This window comes from Talpa europaea (assembly GCF_964194135.1).
Source record: "Talpa europaea genome assembly, chromosome: 14".
Lineage (NCBI taxonomy): Eukaryota > Metazoa > Chordata > Mammalia > Eulipotyphla > Talpidae > Talpa > Talpa europaea.
The window spans coordinates 68807543-68824638 of NC_140082.1; the positions used below are offsets into that span (position 1 = coordinate 68807543).

Sequence of the window (17096 nt, forward strand, 5' to 3'; positions counted from 1 at the left end):
CAATATAAAGGAATTATGGGCCAAGATATGTAACAGATTCAAAGACAAAAATCAAGAACTCTAAAATATATTTACTTACTTTTTATATTTACTTCATATATGTGTCCTTTTCATAGGCTTAAAATGGTTAACATCTAATACTCATAAGCAGATTACTCATAAGCTTAATATTCATAAGCATAATAGTTTCTCCATAAAATCCCCTACATTAAAGTTAGCAGCTCGTGCAATAGAGCCAGAAAACAAAAGAAACTAAGAAATGAAATAGTCATTATTTGCAGTGATGGCTACAAAATCACCCTTTAAAACAATTCACAAATTACTATACTAGTAAGGGTCCAGCAAGTTTCTAGGATATAACAACTTTTCACAATAGAGTAATATAATCATTAGAATTTTAAATACCATCAACTAGCAATAAGATAGTAATAGTAAATGTAATTTGTAAAATATATTTTACCAATTATGAGGCCTTTCAGGAATGTAACTAAAATCTTACTGGATGAAAAGAGAAAGATTCATTTTCATTCACTACTAAGAGAAGAGTTAGCTTTCAGGGTCTTCCAGTAACTACAGGACTATGATTTCAGTCAAAGAACTATTTAGGCATCAGTGAGTAGATTTCTCACCCTAAGTCATGATGACCTGAAAATTAAGAAATGACTATCAGTTTAATTTGGGAATCTGACCAAATTTCAGTTTCAATCTTCATTCTTCTCTTAAATTATTACATAGCACTTGCCCATCTAAATACTTAACATTAATCAATTTCAGAACACTTCATTCATTGTAAATCATCACTAAGGACATTTTGAATAGCCTACAAAAGCTATCACCTAAAAACAGAAGATGGAGCCAGCTTTCAAAGTGCTAATTGAACTCAGTCTCATGCCTGCTCCTAGAATTCCTGAAACAGAAAAAAACTTTTTTTTTATTTTTAAATATCAATTGCTATTTTTTTAAATATTCATTTATTTATTTATACAAGCACTGGGTACAGTGAGAAGCGTGGGAGGGTGAGAGAATTCACCAGAGCCAGAGCGGGGAACAGAACAGGGAGACTTGACGAAGTACACTGCTGAGGGGAGCATCGGGCAGCAGGAGAGGTCTGCGGGCCATGAGGGACCCTCGCCCGGAGGCCGGGGATTGAACCTGTGCTGCAGAGGCACAGGCAGCTTCGCAACCCAGCGCTCAACCACTGCACCACCGGGGAGGCCCAGAAAAAAACTTTCAAAGAGCATGGCATGACACAAATCTAATCTTCAGAAGAGATGTAAAATTCCAAAGCTGAAAAGTTTTGACTAGTAAATGCTTTGATATAATTGTAAGTTTCAATAATTTGAAACATTTAATAGATTTTCTCTTAAAATTATTTCTTCAAAAACTTCTGAAATTTTCCATTATTGTTTATCCCCTAGGAATGTAGAAAGACTCAATAAGGTAATGTTTATAAAATCTGTGAGCTCCCTGAAAATAAAGATGCTAAAGAATCCAGAGATATTTATACATCTTATTTAAAAATATCAGATAATGCCTTGAAGAGCTGAAAACATCAATATACTGTGTACACTGGGTACAATGTATTGACAAACCAAGTAAATAACAGGTTGAAGTCAAAAGAATAGATAAAACTTAGAAGAATATCTACTATACATACCATCATAAAAAACAATAATGATGAGTGTTATTCACAAAACAGCATTTTTTCACAAATTGATACTTTCCTTTAACCATGACTCACATGAAACATAGTTTTGTGGGTTTTTTGGTGTGTTTTTGTTTTTTTTTAAAAAGATTTATTTATTTATTTATACAAGCAATGGGTACAGTCAGAAACTCGGGAGGGTGAGAGAATTCACCAAAGCCAGAGCGGGGAACAGAACAGGCAGACTGAAACAATACACTGCTGAGGGGAGCAGTGGGCACAGCAGGACAGGTCTGCGCACCATGTGGGACCCTCGCTGGCAGCAGGGGATTGAACCGGTGCTGCAGAGGCTGCGGGCAGCTTTGCAGCCCAGTGCTCAACTGCTGCGCCACCAGGGGAGGCCCAAAACATAGATTTTCTGTGATTAAAATAATGCCCTTTAAACTAATGTCTATTTTTTTTTTAAATATCTTCTCACTTTTTGCTGGAATTTACCTTGAATAATAAATTGCTCCATGTTGTCTTTGAAAGGTTGGACATGGTCTTTTGAAGACACCTGATATACTTTTCCTGCTTCAACTTCACAGGCTGAAATCAGAGAGAGATACTGTTTAGAATATCAGACTGTTAATGAAGCACTACAAGAAATTTTAAAGCATATTAACCAATGTTCAAATAGTGCCTGGTATACAGTAAAGAAATATATGATACAAAATATAATTAGAGATATAAAATAAATAAGAGAAGAAATAAGGCTTTTTGCTTAAGAATACAGTTCATATGAGTCGACCAAAAAGATTATTAAAATTAAATGAAAATTAATTTAAAATGTAAAATATTTTTAAAGGAAGGGAAAATATTGTACTATGCATTTTCTTCTTAACTGTTGCATAGTCTGTTGTTTTACATTTACTGAGTAAAAATGAAGACCTGGAGAAAAACTAGCAAAATTTAGAAGATCTTTCCATGCTTAGTATGTGAAACACACTGTGTTTTTCACAAATAAAAATAATCCTCCTTTAAGGCATCAGATCCATTAGACTAACTTCTGAAAGTACCTAGTGTTAGGGTATTCTTACAACTTCCTAGGCAAGTATGGTATGATGGAGACAGTTATTACTTTAAATTTCTAACTAAAAATGGCAAATGAAACAATGGTAACTAGTAGTTAAAATATTAAGCTTCTTATTTTTAAAGTTTTGAAAATTGGATCAAGTGAAGACTGGATTCTTTTTTTAATCAAGCTGGTCTAGGTTTGGACACTGAGCTATAATATTTTACTTTTCTCATTGAGATTTAAAAGGCATTAGAGAACATAGAGTTTAATAGAAGGCAAATTCTTTTGGGACAATTTTTTGTTTTAAGAGTCCTTTTTTTTAATATTTATTTATTTAGTTATTTAATACAAGCACTGGATACAGTCAGAAGTGCGGAAGGGTGAGAGAATTCACCAGAGCCAGAGCGGGGAACAGAACAGGCAGACTGACGAAATACACTGCTGAGGGGACAGCGGGCGGCGGAAGAGGTCTGCGCGCCATGTGGGACCCTCACCAGGTGGCAGGGGATCGAACCAGTGCTGCAGAGGCTGCGGACAGCTTCACAACCATGGTGCCACTGAGGAGGCCCTGTTTTAAGAGTTCTTTTAGGGCCTCCCCTGGTGGCGCAGGCAGTTGAGCACAGCACTATGAGGCTGTCCGCAGCCTCTGCAGCACCGGTTCGATCCCTGACAGCGAGGGACCCACATGGTGTGGCAGACCTCTCCTGTTGCGCCCACTGCTCCCCTCAGCAGTGTATTTCGTCAGTCTGCCTGTTCTGTTCTCTGCTCTGTCTCTGGTGCATAATCTCACACTTCTGTGCATCTGGCCTGTACCTGGGTTCTTGTATAAATAAATAAATAAATCTTTAAAAAAAAAAAAAAGAGAGAGTTCTTTTATATTCCCGGCATCAGCCACAGTGCCAAGAACAATACCTTAAATACAGCAATTAGAAACTACTTAAAAGCCTTTGGAAATAGCTCTTCAACTATTTTTCCAGAAATAATTCACTAAAATGATAAGGACAGATAAACTTCTATCCCATTTTCTTTAAAGATTCTTTTCAGAACCCTAATTTATATATATTTTAGAAAACTCCTGAAATTACCACATTATTAAATATATACTTATACACCCTGGGGCATTAAAGAATGCAAAATATTGGTTACATGGGACTGTCAAATGTGATAAAGTCCAAAGGATGCTGACGTAAATATTTCACATCAGAGCTATCCTTTTCATGCTATTCTGAAAAGTAGGCCTCTATTTTCTAAATAGTAACTTAGTGTTTTCTGAAGTGGTCCCCACCTCACAAAACTAGTTCCTTCATTGATTCCCTAAACATTAGTCCTCCCTGGTACTTAGAATCAAAACCTCTCTTAATGTCTGCTGGTTAAGTTTCCTCCTTCTTTGGAATAAACATATAAGAAGTGTATATCCTCTTGTCCCTGACGCTACACTTGAAAACAGCTGTGACAAACCATCCTAAACTTCTCTAAGCTATGCTATAATTGATCTCATAAAAATAATAGCAGCAACAGCTACTACATTTGTGCCCTTATTTATATATACCAAGATCAGTTTCATGAATTTTCCACATATTCTGATTAATACACTAATGTTAAAGGCTTTTTTTTATATTTTCATACAACACTGTTCATTTTTGTACAGTATTTAATTTCTCCCCTTATGTGTAATCCCCACGATTCTCCAATCACCAGAGCACCCTTGCCTATCACCATAGTCCCTTGTGCTCTTCCCTACTCTGTTTTGATCCCCTTGCTCTACTTCAACTCTACCGTTTGACTGCATATTTTATAGTTCCCCTGATGCTTTGTTTGGTTTCCCTGTATTTCCCCATGAGACCATGCAATATTTTTTGCTTTCCTTCTGTCTTATTTGACTAAGCATAATCCCTTCCAGTTCCATCCACAGTGCTGCAAATGGCATGAGTTTATCTTTTTTGATGGTGAATAGTATTCTATTGTGTATATATGTCACATCTTCTTGATCCAGTCATCTGATTTGGGGCATTTAGATTGTTTCCATATCTTAGCTATTGTAAATAGTGCTGCAATAAACATAGGAGAGGAGGTTTCCCTTTGAATTAGGAGGATATATTCCCAGGAGTGGAATCTCTGGATCATATGGTAGACCCATTTTTAGTGTTGTATGGATCCTCCACAAGGCTTTCCATAGTGGCTGGACCAGTTTGCACTCCCACCAGCAGTGTAAGAGGGTCCATTCTTCTATACTTCCTTGCCAGCATTGGTTGTTGCCACTTTTCTTTCTTTCTTTTTTTTTTGTAATATGGGCCATTCTCACTGGTGTGAGGTGGTATCTCATTGTAGCTTTTATTTTAATTTCCCTGATTATAAATGATTTTGAACATTTTCCATATATCTGTTGGTCATTTGCTTCTCCTCTTTTGAAAAGTGTCCTTTTAGCTCTTCAGCCTAATTTTTGATTGGGCTGTTTGCTTTGCTTTTGTTGAGTTTTTTTTTTTCTTTTTTCATTTTAAATATTTTATTTTATATAATTCTTACATCATTTTTCATTTTTGAACAATGCATGAATTTTCATTTTGGTTATATTCCCCATACAATTGCATCCCCCCCTTATTTTGACCCTAGTTCTTCCTCTCCCCACCTCTCCCCCACCCCTCGTAGTGTGTCTCTGGTTTATAGTTGCTTGCTGATTTTGATTTTTATTTTGTATTAATAAGCCCTCTGCAGATCTTTGATATCAGTCCCTGCATTGCTATATACTTTCCTTTTAATACTGCTTTTGTTGTTTCCCCTAGATGCTGGAAAGTTGTGTCCTCATTGTCATTTGTCTCAATACATTAATTTCTTCTTTGATTCCCTCATTAATCCAGTGGTCTTTCAGTAGCATGTTGCTCAGTCTCCACTTTATAGGGGAGACCTCGTTTTCTTTTCATAGTTGATTTCTAGTTTGATGTCTTTATGGTAAGAGAGGATAGTGGATATGATTTCAATCTTCATGTATTTGTTGCTGTTTATCTTGTGGCACAGAATGTGGTAGCTCCTGGAGAATTATCTGTGTGCATTTGAGAAAAATGTGCATTTGGGGATTTTTAATTTTTTTTTTTGTACAGTGTCCTAGAGATGTCTGTTAGGCCCATGTAGTCTAGATCTTTATCTAGGGCTATTGTGTCCCTGTTTATTTTTTGTCTCATTATCTGTCTATTGGTCAAGTACAGGTACTGAAGATTCCTATCACATATATATTTTTCTAATATCTGTTTCAGATTCAAAAGTAAGTGCCTAATATATTTTCGGTGCTCCTTCATTTGCTGAATATATACTAATGAATGTTAGAACTATCCGGTGTACTGTCCCTTGATCATTATATAGTGTCAACTGGTACCTCTCGTCAATTTTTTTAGTTTGAAGTCTATTTTATATAATATAGCTCTGGCTACCCCTGCCTTCTTTTGGGAGCAACTTTCTTGTAAAATTGTTTTCCAGCCCTTTATTTTTTATGGTTTTTTTTAAATTTATATATGTTTCTGTTAATTTATATTTTATCTTTGCTACTTAGGTAGAGTTCCTAAAGACAGCAGACATTTGGGTTTTGTTTTCTCATCCAGTATACTACTCTGTGTCATTTTATTGGTGAGTTTAGTACATTTATGTTTAGGGCCACTATATATTGATACATGGGAGTCTCTAATTGCCATTTTTGTTCATCATTTTGTGGTCCTATTCATTGTCGTGCTTAACTCTTCCTGTTCATTCCTCTTGTAGGTTTAGATTTTTGGCTTCTTGAAATATTTCTTGGAGTGGAGGTTTGGTAGTAGCAAAGTTCTGAAGACTTTATTTGTCTGAGAAGGTTCTTATTTTTCCTTCATAGAGGAAGGAGAGTTTTGTAGGATGAAGTATTCTTGGCTAGTACTTTCAGTGTTGGAATTTTTTAATTACATTGCTCCATTCTTTTCTTGTCCATAGTTTCTTTAGAAAAGTCTGATGTTAGCCTAATCAGTTTTCCTTTATAGATTTTGTTTCTTGCCCCATCAGCTTCATTATAGTTTCTTTATCTTGGACTCTTGGAAACTTTACTATTATGTGCATCACTGTCATTTTCCTTTCATTATGGTAATTTGGTGTTCTTCTAGCTTTCTGTATGTCTATTTCCATTTTTTCTTCACGTTTGGAGCATTCTCTTCAATTATTTTCTTGGATAGTTTCTCAGTTCCTTTGTTTCTCTGTACACCTTCTGTGATACTTATGACTCATATTTCCTTTCCTTTTGTTGGCAGATAGTTCTCAAAGTTTTTCTTCATTCTTTTTCTTTTGTACCTCTCTTTTTCTATTTTGGTTCCTTTTATATCTGTATCTTTGAGAGTACTAATTCATTCTTCCATTTATTCTATTTTTTGTGTTTTTTGCCAGAATTATTTAGCTCCTCCATTGATCCGTTAACATCTTGCATTTCCTTTATTTTCTTATTTAAAGATTCGATTTCATTCTTACGATTGTTGATAATATTTCTTATATCATTATTTTCTCTTTCTTTGTCTCTAAATTTTTTAATTATGGCAATTCTGAATTCTTTATTTGTCAGGTAGATAGATGCTTCCATGTCATTGTTGTTGGGTTATGGTGGCTGACTTTCTTTCTATGGTGTATTATTCCCAGGATGTCTTGCTTGACCATTTGCATTTTTCTTTCTCCCCACTGTTTGATTTTGAGATGTTCTAGGCATAACGATGCCATGCCACTTGGTGCCAGCAGGCATGACTTCTGGGTGCTCTTACCAGGATATTGGAAGCTTCTGGGGCTTGGGGGTGCTTCAATCTGGGCATGGATCTCTATGTACTCTTTATCCCTCCCAAATAAATGCCCCACTGCAGAGCCCCACCAGGGTTCATGAGCATTCTGTTGATGCTGGTGGGGCTGATGGCCATTCACCCCTCAGGCTGTGAGGTTGCTATGTGCTCTTTATGCCTCCCTGCTATGTATCCTGCCACTCAGAGGGCCAGACTAGGTTTGGCATAATCCTGCCAGGGTTTTCAAGAATGCTATTGATTCAGGTGGGCTGATGGGCCAATGGTTGATGGGCAGTTGCAGGGTCTCTACTCTTTGTCCCTTACCCTATGTGTTTCCCCTGCACCCAAGGTTTAAAGTAGTGGTGGCTGGGATGCCACAGCCCGGGAAAGGAGGTGAATGATCATCCTGTGCATTCTTCTGACACATCTCAGATCCCATTCACCTGGGTATTATGGAGTGACTTCAACTGGAGTGGAGTCAACAGGAGCACCAGAGGGCCATAGTGATTAGAGCGACCACAACCACTAGGGGCCTTGGCGGCAGTCAAGGCCAATTTTATTCAATCTACAGTGGATTAACCCCAAATTATGAGGTTCATCAGATGAAGAAACTGGAACTTCCATCCCATCTATAATATTAGATTCCAAAACCTAGAATGTTATTTCTGCTTCAGCAGATATTTATCTAGTGATTAATCCATCCAAAAATAATCAATTTGTTGCTTGAATCAAGCACTAAGAACACAAATGAAAATTTGATTTCCTTTCTTTAAATAGTTCAATCTAGTAGGGGTGATTGGACACAATAACAAATAACATTAATACAGAATGGTAGCTTATACTGAATCCTACCTCCTGAACTTAGAAATGGTGTAAATTTGGGCAATATCTTTGTACTACATTTTTTCTCTGGTACAAAGTTAGCGTAATACTAACAGCTTTTCTTGAGACATAAAATATGTACATGGAAAAACATGTGTAAAGTGTTTAGAAACAGTTTTTGGCACATTAAAATATATCCATTAAGTAACAGCTTTAATTCTGTGTGCACAAAATGTTGTGGTATCACAGAGAAGGAGTAGAAGAAATCAGGAGTGTAGGCAGGTGAAGTATGGATGTGAGAATTTGCAATGTGACAGAGAAAAGAAAAACATGACTTGTAGAGGAATGAAAGGTTTGACAAGACCTGGATTGTGGAAAATGCTGAATTTTATAACTATTCTATTCATGATATTAGTGTGAGGGTAAAGGTCATTTAAATGGTTTAGGTAATTGGACAGACCTCATCTGGATGGCTTTTTAGGTTAAGAAAATCAACATGGATCTGTGTTTTCTGGAGATAGGAAGTTCAGTTAAGTTCTTTTAAGAGTAACCTGGGTAAGAATGATAAGGACATTTATACAAGAATAGAACATTTGGCAGTTAAAATCAACAGGATTTTATGGAAAAGAAGTCCAAAATAACTCCTCTGCTTTGGGTTGCATTATTTAAGATATAAGGTGGCACCACCAACAGAGAAGACTAGAATAATGGAGGTAGCAAGTCTAGAAAAGGCTGTGATATGTTCTGTATTGAACATATTGCTTGTATCTGTGGAAGTTTAATAAATGTGGATCAAAAAGTAGGAGATACCTGGGATAGAATGTGTGTTGCACAGTCACCTGCGATTGTTTAGGTAAAGTGAAGAGAACAAGGAAAATGGGCTGAGAACCCTAGATGTGTTTAACTGGACATGAAATTTACAATGGCAAATTGTCTTTTAGATTTGATGTAGAGAATACATGTAAACAACATAAACTTTCTTTATTGCCCCGCTTAGACAAGTCAATGATCTTGAGGGAAAGGAACAAATAGAATTTTTAAGAGAAGGAAAATACTTTAGAATGCAATTACAAATTTTCCATAAAGAATCAATATCCTTATGTATGAATTCTAATGAGGATTGATTTTCCTGAGTTGGACCTATATCTATCCCAAGTTTTGTCTTACAGGTAGGTACTTCAAACTTAATTCCTTTTGGGTTTATGTTTCTCACTATCAGTATAATAGTAGAAATTTCTTATGAAAATTTCTTAGAAGTACTTCTTAATTATTTTAAGTGGGATCAGTAGATTACTACATATTTATGAAGGCACAGACACAGAAAAGTATAAGCCTTGGAATGAGATCAAAATTTCCATTAAGAATCTGCTAATAAGGGCCTCCCCAGTGGCGCAGCGGTTGAGCGCTGGGTTGCGAAGCTGTCTGCAGCCTCTGTGGCGCCAGTTCGATCCCCGGCTGCTCCCCTGCCACCGGAGGAGGGACCCACATGGCGCGCAGACCTCTCCTGCCGCCCGCTGCTCCCCTCAGCAGTGTACTTCGGTCCTTCTGCCTGCTCTGCTCCCTGCTCTGGCTCTGGTGAATTCTCTCACCCTCCCGCGCTTCTGACTGTACCCAGTGCATGTATAAACAAAAAACAAACAAACAAATAAATAAATATAAAATAAACATGCCTCTATAAAAAAAATTAAAAAAAAAAAAGAATCTGCTAATAAAAATACTAGTAATACTAATATTCTATGAGCCCTTGAGTAAATTTGTGTCCTCTTTTGGTCTTAATATCCACAGTTATAAAATGAAATAATAAAGTTCACTTGAATTATTCTTAAGATTAAGTAATAGATTAAAAAACAAGTCATTGTAATACATTCTCCTTAATTACTGGTTGCTATAGTAACATTATCATTACAGTTATCATTTATCTCTCAGAAATTTGGACTTCAGGGATAAATTTGTGATAGAAGTCAGTTGATAATAGCAATATTATCAATAATAAAGAGAATACCTCTGTGTATTCACTGTGTTAAATACAAAGGAAACACTAAAACATTTTATGAAAAGAGGTAGTTTCAACTATACCAATGTGCCTGACTTTCCTTAATCTGAATATCAAGCTTCCAATGTGACTTGTTTATGCTGCTATATAAGTTTTATACGAAGTGTACCAAAATGCAAATCCAAATTCCCAAAGCTCTTCATTGTGATAGACAGATGATAGTCTGTTAAATTATATCATATATGAGGCCTCCCTGGTGGCTCAGGGGGTTGGGACACAACTTATGAAGCTGTCTGCAGCCTCTGCAGCACAAGTTCAATCCCCCAGCCAGGGAGCAACCCACATGGCTCAGCAGACCTCTCCTGGCTCACCCACTGCTCCCCTCAGCAGTGTGCTTCAGTCAGTCTGCCTGCTTTGTTCCCCACTCTGTCTCTGGCGGATCCTCTCGCCCCCCACACCTCTGGCCTGTTCTCTGGCTCTTGTGTGCATAAATAAATAAATCTTTTAAAAAATAAATAAATAAATTATATTATACATGGTTGTTGCTTTACTTATTGACCTAAATTTTAAAATATTTTTTTTGAGGTATCATCGGTTTACAATTCTATGTTTTAGGGGCATAATTTCACTCCTTTACAAATATATGTTACTACAACATATTCACCACCAAAACATCAATAATCTTCCCCCATAGTCCATTGGGCCTCCTCCCTACTTTATTACCACACTCCCTCCTCCTAGGGTAGCTTCATTTCTGCAGTCAGATTATAAAGGTTTGTTTTGTCTGTTCCTTTGCTTTGTTTCTTTATATTCCACATGTGAGTGAAATCATCCAGTATTTGTCTTTCTCCTTCTGGCTTATTTCACTCAGCATAACCACCTCCAATTCCATACATACTGTTACAAATGGCAAAATATCAACCTTTTGACATTTGAGTAGTATTCCATTTTGTATATAAATCACATATTCTTAAACCACTCATCTGTTGTTGGGCACTTAGGTTGTTTTTTATTATTTGGTTATTGTAACTAGTGCTGTGATGGACATAGGAATACATATATCCTTTTGAATTAGAGATTTTTAGGATTTTTTTTTAATATTCCTAATAAAAAACAAAGGAATGGAATTGTTGGATCATAGTAGGTTCATTTTTAATACTTCGAGACATTTTCATGCTGTTTCCATAGGGGCTGGACTTGCCTGCATTCTTACAAAGAGTATACAAGGGTTCCTTTTTCTCCACACCCTCACAGCATTTGTTTCTGGTATTTTTGAAATAGGCCATTCTCACAGGTGGTATCTAATTGTGATTTTGATTTGCATTTCTCTTTTTTTCTAAAAGATTTATTTATTCATGCATACAAGAACCAGGGTACAAAAAAAAAAAAAAAAAGAACCAGGGTTCAGGCCAGATGTGCAGGAGGGTGAGAGGATTCACCAGAGACAGAGCAGGGAACAGAACAGGCAAACTGAACAAAAAACACTGCTAAGGGGAGCATCAAGCAAGTCAGGAGAGGTCTGTTATACCATGTGGGTATCTCCTCCACTGGCCAGGATCAAACCCACTCTGCAGAGGTTGCAGACAGTTTCACAGCACTGCACTCAACCACCTGAGTCATTAAGGAGGCCCTGCATCTCACTTATAATAAGTTATGATGTGCACTTTTTTCATGTGTCTATTTGCCATCTGTATTTTATTTACCTTATTAAAATGGCCTGTTAGATAGCTATAAAAATAGAATAAGTTTTAGAGTCACATATACATACATAGATGTAATGCTTATGGATTAAATAATACATGTAAATATGCTCAATGTGAAAATGAGTAGGGAAATTTCTCTATAAGATAGGGCTTCACTCTTCTCTTAACTGTAGTACATCATGCTACATAACATTATCCTCCTCAAAATTGGTTTGTGATGATGACATTTAAAAATATGCCAAGCTGGGAGTGCAAACTGGTCCAACCACTATGGAGAGCTGTGTGGAGATTTCTCGACCTACTAAACATAGAGCTTCCATATGATCCAGCAATTCCACTCCTAGGTATTTACCCAAAGGACACAGAAACACCAATTCCAAAGAACACCTGCACCCCCATGTTTATAGCAGCACTGTTTACAATAGCTAAGCTTTGGAAACAGCCCAAATGCCCAAAAATAGATGACTGGATCAAGAAGATGTGGTACATATACACCATGGAATATTACTCAGCATTCAAAAAAGATAAACACATGCAATTTGCAGCAACATGGATGGCTCTGGAAGGGATCATGCTCAGCGAAATAAGCCAAAAAGAAAAAGAAAAATACCAGATGGTCTCACTCATAGCAGGAATCTAGAAAACTTAAATAAGGGACCAGGAAAATGAATAACTATAAGAAAGTGAAAATCAAAATCAACAAAAAACTATGAACCAGAGACACTTTTTGGGGAGTGGGGGGCGGGAGGGGAGGGAGAAGGGTCAGAATGGGGGGATTGCAATTGTATGGGGAATATAAAAATAACATTTATTTAAAAAAAAATATTTATTTAAAAAAAAAAAGTATCATTCTCAATGGTGAAAAGCTGAAAGCAATTCCATTAAGATCTGGAACAAGACAAGGATGTCCACTCTCACCACTGCTTTTCAATATAATACTGGAAGTCCTAGCCAGGGCAATAAGACAAGAGAAAGACATCCAAGGAATCCAAATAGGAAAAGAAGAAGTCAAACTATCACTATTTGCAGATGATATGATAATATACATAGAGAACCCTAAAAACTCCACAGAAAAACTAATTCAACTCATCAATCAATTCAGTAAAGTGGCAGGATACAGAATCAACACGCAAAAGTAAGTAGCCTTCCTATACACAAACAATAAATCTGAAGAAGAAGAAATAAAAAAAAAAACATTCCTTTTAATATCGAAACAAAAAAATCAAATATTTGGGAATAAATCTAACAAAAGAGGTAAAGGACCTATACAAAGAAAACTATAAAACACTGTTAAAAGAAATAGAAGAAGACACAAAGAGGTGGAAAGACATCCCCTGCTCATGGATTGGAAGAATAAACATTATTAAAATGGCCATCCTCCCAAAAGCAATATACAGATTCGATGCTATTCCAATCAAAATTTCAATGTCATTCTTCAAAGAAATAGAACAATTATTGATGAAATTCATATGGAATCACCAAAAACCCCGAATAGCCAAAGCTCTCCTGAAAAAAAAAAAGAAGGGAATGGAGGCATCACACGCCCAGACTTCAAACTATACTACAAAGCCATAATCATCAAAACTGCATGGTATTGGAACAAGAACAGACACACAGAACAATGGAATCGAATAGAAAATCCAGAAATAAACCCACAGATTTATGATTAACTAATCTTTGACAAAGGAGCAAAGACTATGCATTGGAGCAAAGAAAGTTTGTTCAATAAATGGTGCTGGGAAAACTGGGTTGCTACATGCAAAAGAATGAAGCTTGACCACTACCTCACACCATACACAAAAATCAACTCAAAATGGATTAAAGAACTAGACATAAGACCTGAAACCATAAAATACATAGAAGGAAATATAGGCGAAACACTACGTGATTTGCATATCAAAGACATCTTTACAGACACATCACCCAAAGCAGTGATAGTGAGGCAAAGATAAACAGCTGGGACTACATCAAATTAAAGAGCTTCTGCACAGCAAAAGAGACAATAACAAAAACAAAGAGAAACCCCACCAACTGGGAGAACATTTTTGCACCCAACACTAATGATAAAGGACTGATCACAAAAATCTGCAAAGAGCTGATGAGACTCAGCAACAACAAAGAAAATAATCCAGTCCAAAAATGGGCAGAAGAGCTAAAAAGAAACTTCTCTGAAGAGGAAATGCAAATGGCCAACAGACATATGAAAAAATGTTCAACATCACTTGTAATCAGGGAAATGCAAATCAAAACTACCATGAGATACCATCTCACACCAGTGAGAATGGCACATATTAAAAAAACTAGCAACAGCAAATGTTGGTGAGGTTGTGGAGAAAAAGGAACTCTTCTACACTGTTGGTGGGAGTGCAAACTGGTCCAACCACTATGGAGAGCTGTGTGGAGATTTCTCGACCTACTAAACATAGAGCTTCCATATGATCCAGCAATTCCACTCCTAGGTATTTACCCAAAGGACACAGAAACACCAATTCCAAAGAACACCTGCACCCCTATGTTTATAGCAGCACTATTTACAATAGCTAAGCTTTGGAAACAGCCCAAATGCCCAAAAATAGATGACTGGATCAAGAAGATGTGGTACATATACACCATGGAATTTTACTCAGCATTCGAAAAACATAAACACATGCAATTTGCAGCAACATGGATGGTGCTGGAAGGGATCATGCTCAGCGAAATAAGCCAAAAAGAAAAAGAAAAATACCGGATGGTCTCACTCATAGCAGGAATCTAGAAAACTTAAATAAGGGACCAGGAAAATGAATAACTATAAGAAAGTGAAAATCAAAATCAACAAAAAACTATGAACCAGAGACACTTTTTGGGGAGTGGGGAGCGGGAGGGGAGGGAGAAGGGTCAGAATGGGGGGATTGCAATTGTATGGGGAATATAAAAATAACATTTATTTAAAAAAAAAAATAAAATAAATAAAAATATCAAGCACTATATAATCTGTAAACTTGAAGTGTCATTTAAAAACATTATTAAAAACAGGAAGACAGATTTCTTATAAAAACTTATATTACAAAGTCAAATCCAAACTGCTGATGACACTGAGTAATTCGAATCATGTCAGCTTTTATTTAATTTAAAAATTTTTCGAGATAAAAGAGGACTAGAAGGGAGGAAAGCTCAGAACCCTGCTCTCCTCCCCCGCCCACAAAGTCGGCATTCTCCGACCAGCAGAGAGGAGGAAAAAAACAAACTAAAACGACCAACAAGAACAAACTACGCAGCAAGCGGGACTGGGAGTGGAAAGGAACTATTGCAGCCACCACACCTCGTGAACGGGAGCTGTGGAAAAGAACCCCGCAGGATTCGCCGCGGCGGTGAGCGAATGGCTCCGGGAGCCAATGGAGAACAAAGAGACTCTGGAGGAGACCTGCACACAGCCCCGGGCCAGCCGGTAAGCTTGCACGGAAAAGCGGGGCACTTGGCTCGCTTGAAAAGCAAACACGGATCGGGATCGCAGCTGCCCAGGTCCCCGCGCCTGTGACCTAGGCTTGCGGGGAGATGCGCGGAGGCCCTCACTGAGGTGAAAATCCCTCACTGAGTAAGCAGGAACCAGGTGCCCAGGCACGGGAGCTGGGTGCAAAAGGCGCCATTCCCGCACCACTGAACTGGGCTACAGCCCGAGTGCTCGAACCGAGGGCTTTGGATCTGAGACCCGGGGCACGAAATTCGGGGTGTGGGTTCTCCACGACGATGGGGCACAAGGCAGACACAGCACCCCAAAGCCATTGAGGTTTACCATACCATTCTCGCTCTGTTCCCTGTTGCACGGGGGGGAGGGGTCTTCGAAAAGCAGCCCCCCAAGGACAATAGGAGAGATCTCTGGCGCCACCTAGTGACCAGAAAAAAAAGTCACTAACACCCCATAGAACAGGGAAATTTCTTAAGAAAAGACTTCTTGAAAAGGGCAGAAGGCTTGCGGAGGACCCAGTGGCCAGCTGGGAAGTTAGCCCACGCCAGGCCCCTTCCAACCAGCAGTCTGAGCCCACAGAGGGAGAAGGCACCCACGTCCGGGGCAGACCGGGCACGCAGAAGAGTGTGCCTGAGACCGGATGGACAGGGACCGCGTCCCGCTTCGCCATTTTAGATCAGGGACATTTCTTCAGTAAAGACTGCCTAAAACCAGCAGAAAGCTCCCCCAGAAGCCAGAGATGGCTCCTGGAGGAGCCAGAGGGGAGCGGAGAAGTTCACCCAAGATGCCAGTCAGTCCGAGCAACACAGTGTCCCAAGGCATACGACAAATTAGAAAACAGACAGTAGGGAGTAAAAGAACCACACACAACCTAACAACTCCTCAGGAAAGAAGCACACCACAAAAAGAAAACCACCCCCCAGATTGCAACGACAGTAACGTGGAAGAACTTCTGAGCCTTCCAGAAAGAGAATTTAAAATTGCCATGATTAAAAAAGTGACAGAAGTCATAAAGGAAAACAATGATCAGAAGAAGGAAATTGAGCCCCTAAAGAGGGAAAACAATGGTCAGAAGAATGAAATTGAGTCCCTAAAGAGGGAAGTAAAAGAAATGCAGGAGATCAAAGAATTAATGGAGGAACTAAAGAACTCTGGGAAAAGCAATGAAAGCAGAATAGATGAAATGGAAGAAGGAATAAGTACTCTTGAAGACACAGAAATAAAAAGAACCAAAACAGAAAAGGAAAGAGAAGTACGAAGGAAAAAGAACGAAGAAAGACTTCGGGAAATATCTGACTCCATGAGGAAAGGAAATATAAGAGTTATAGGAATTCCAGAAGGAGAGGAGAGAGATGTAGGAACAGAGAAAATATTCCAGGAGATAATTGAAGAGAACTTCCCGAATGCAAAGAAGGAGCTGAAAATTGATATACAAGAAGCAAGAAGAACACCAAACTTCCACGACGAAAGGAAAAATACAGAAAGACACATAATACTAAAGCTCCCAAGAATCCAGGACAAGGAAAAAATAATGAAGCTGACAAGAGAGAAGAAACAGATAATATTCAAAGGAAAGTCAATCAGACTGACATCAGACTTCTCTGAAGAAACACTACGGGCAAGGAGAGAGTGGAGGGACATAGTCAACAGACTCCAAGAAAA

The 17096-nt window shown here is 38.0% G+C and overlaps 1 protein-coding gene across 2 annotated transcripts in view; it reads right to left on the minus strand.

The window, feature by feature from the left end:
- FMN2 (formin 2) overlaps positions 1-17096 on the minus strand; it is a gene marked incomplete at both ends in the record, with an annotated part of 335919 nt that overhangs the window by 41503 nt on the left and 277320 nt on the right. Inside the window, one exon of one of the 2 annotated variants that reach the window (XM_084253322.1) lies at positions 2141-2233. The exons of the other annotated variant lie outside the window; for it this stretch is intronic. Coding sequence (XP_084109448.1) covers positions 2141-2233 — 93 coding nt within the window. The remainder of the gene's footprint in view (positions 1-2140; positions 2234-17096) is intronic. 2 annotated transcript variants of the gene reach the window in all.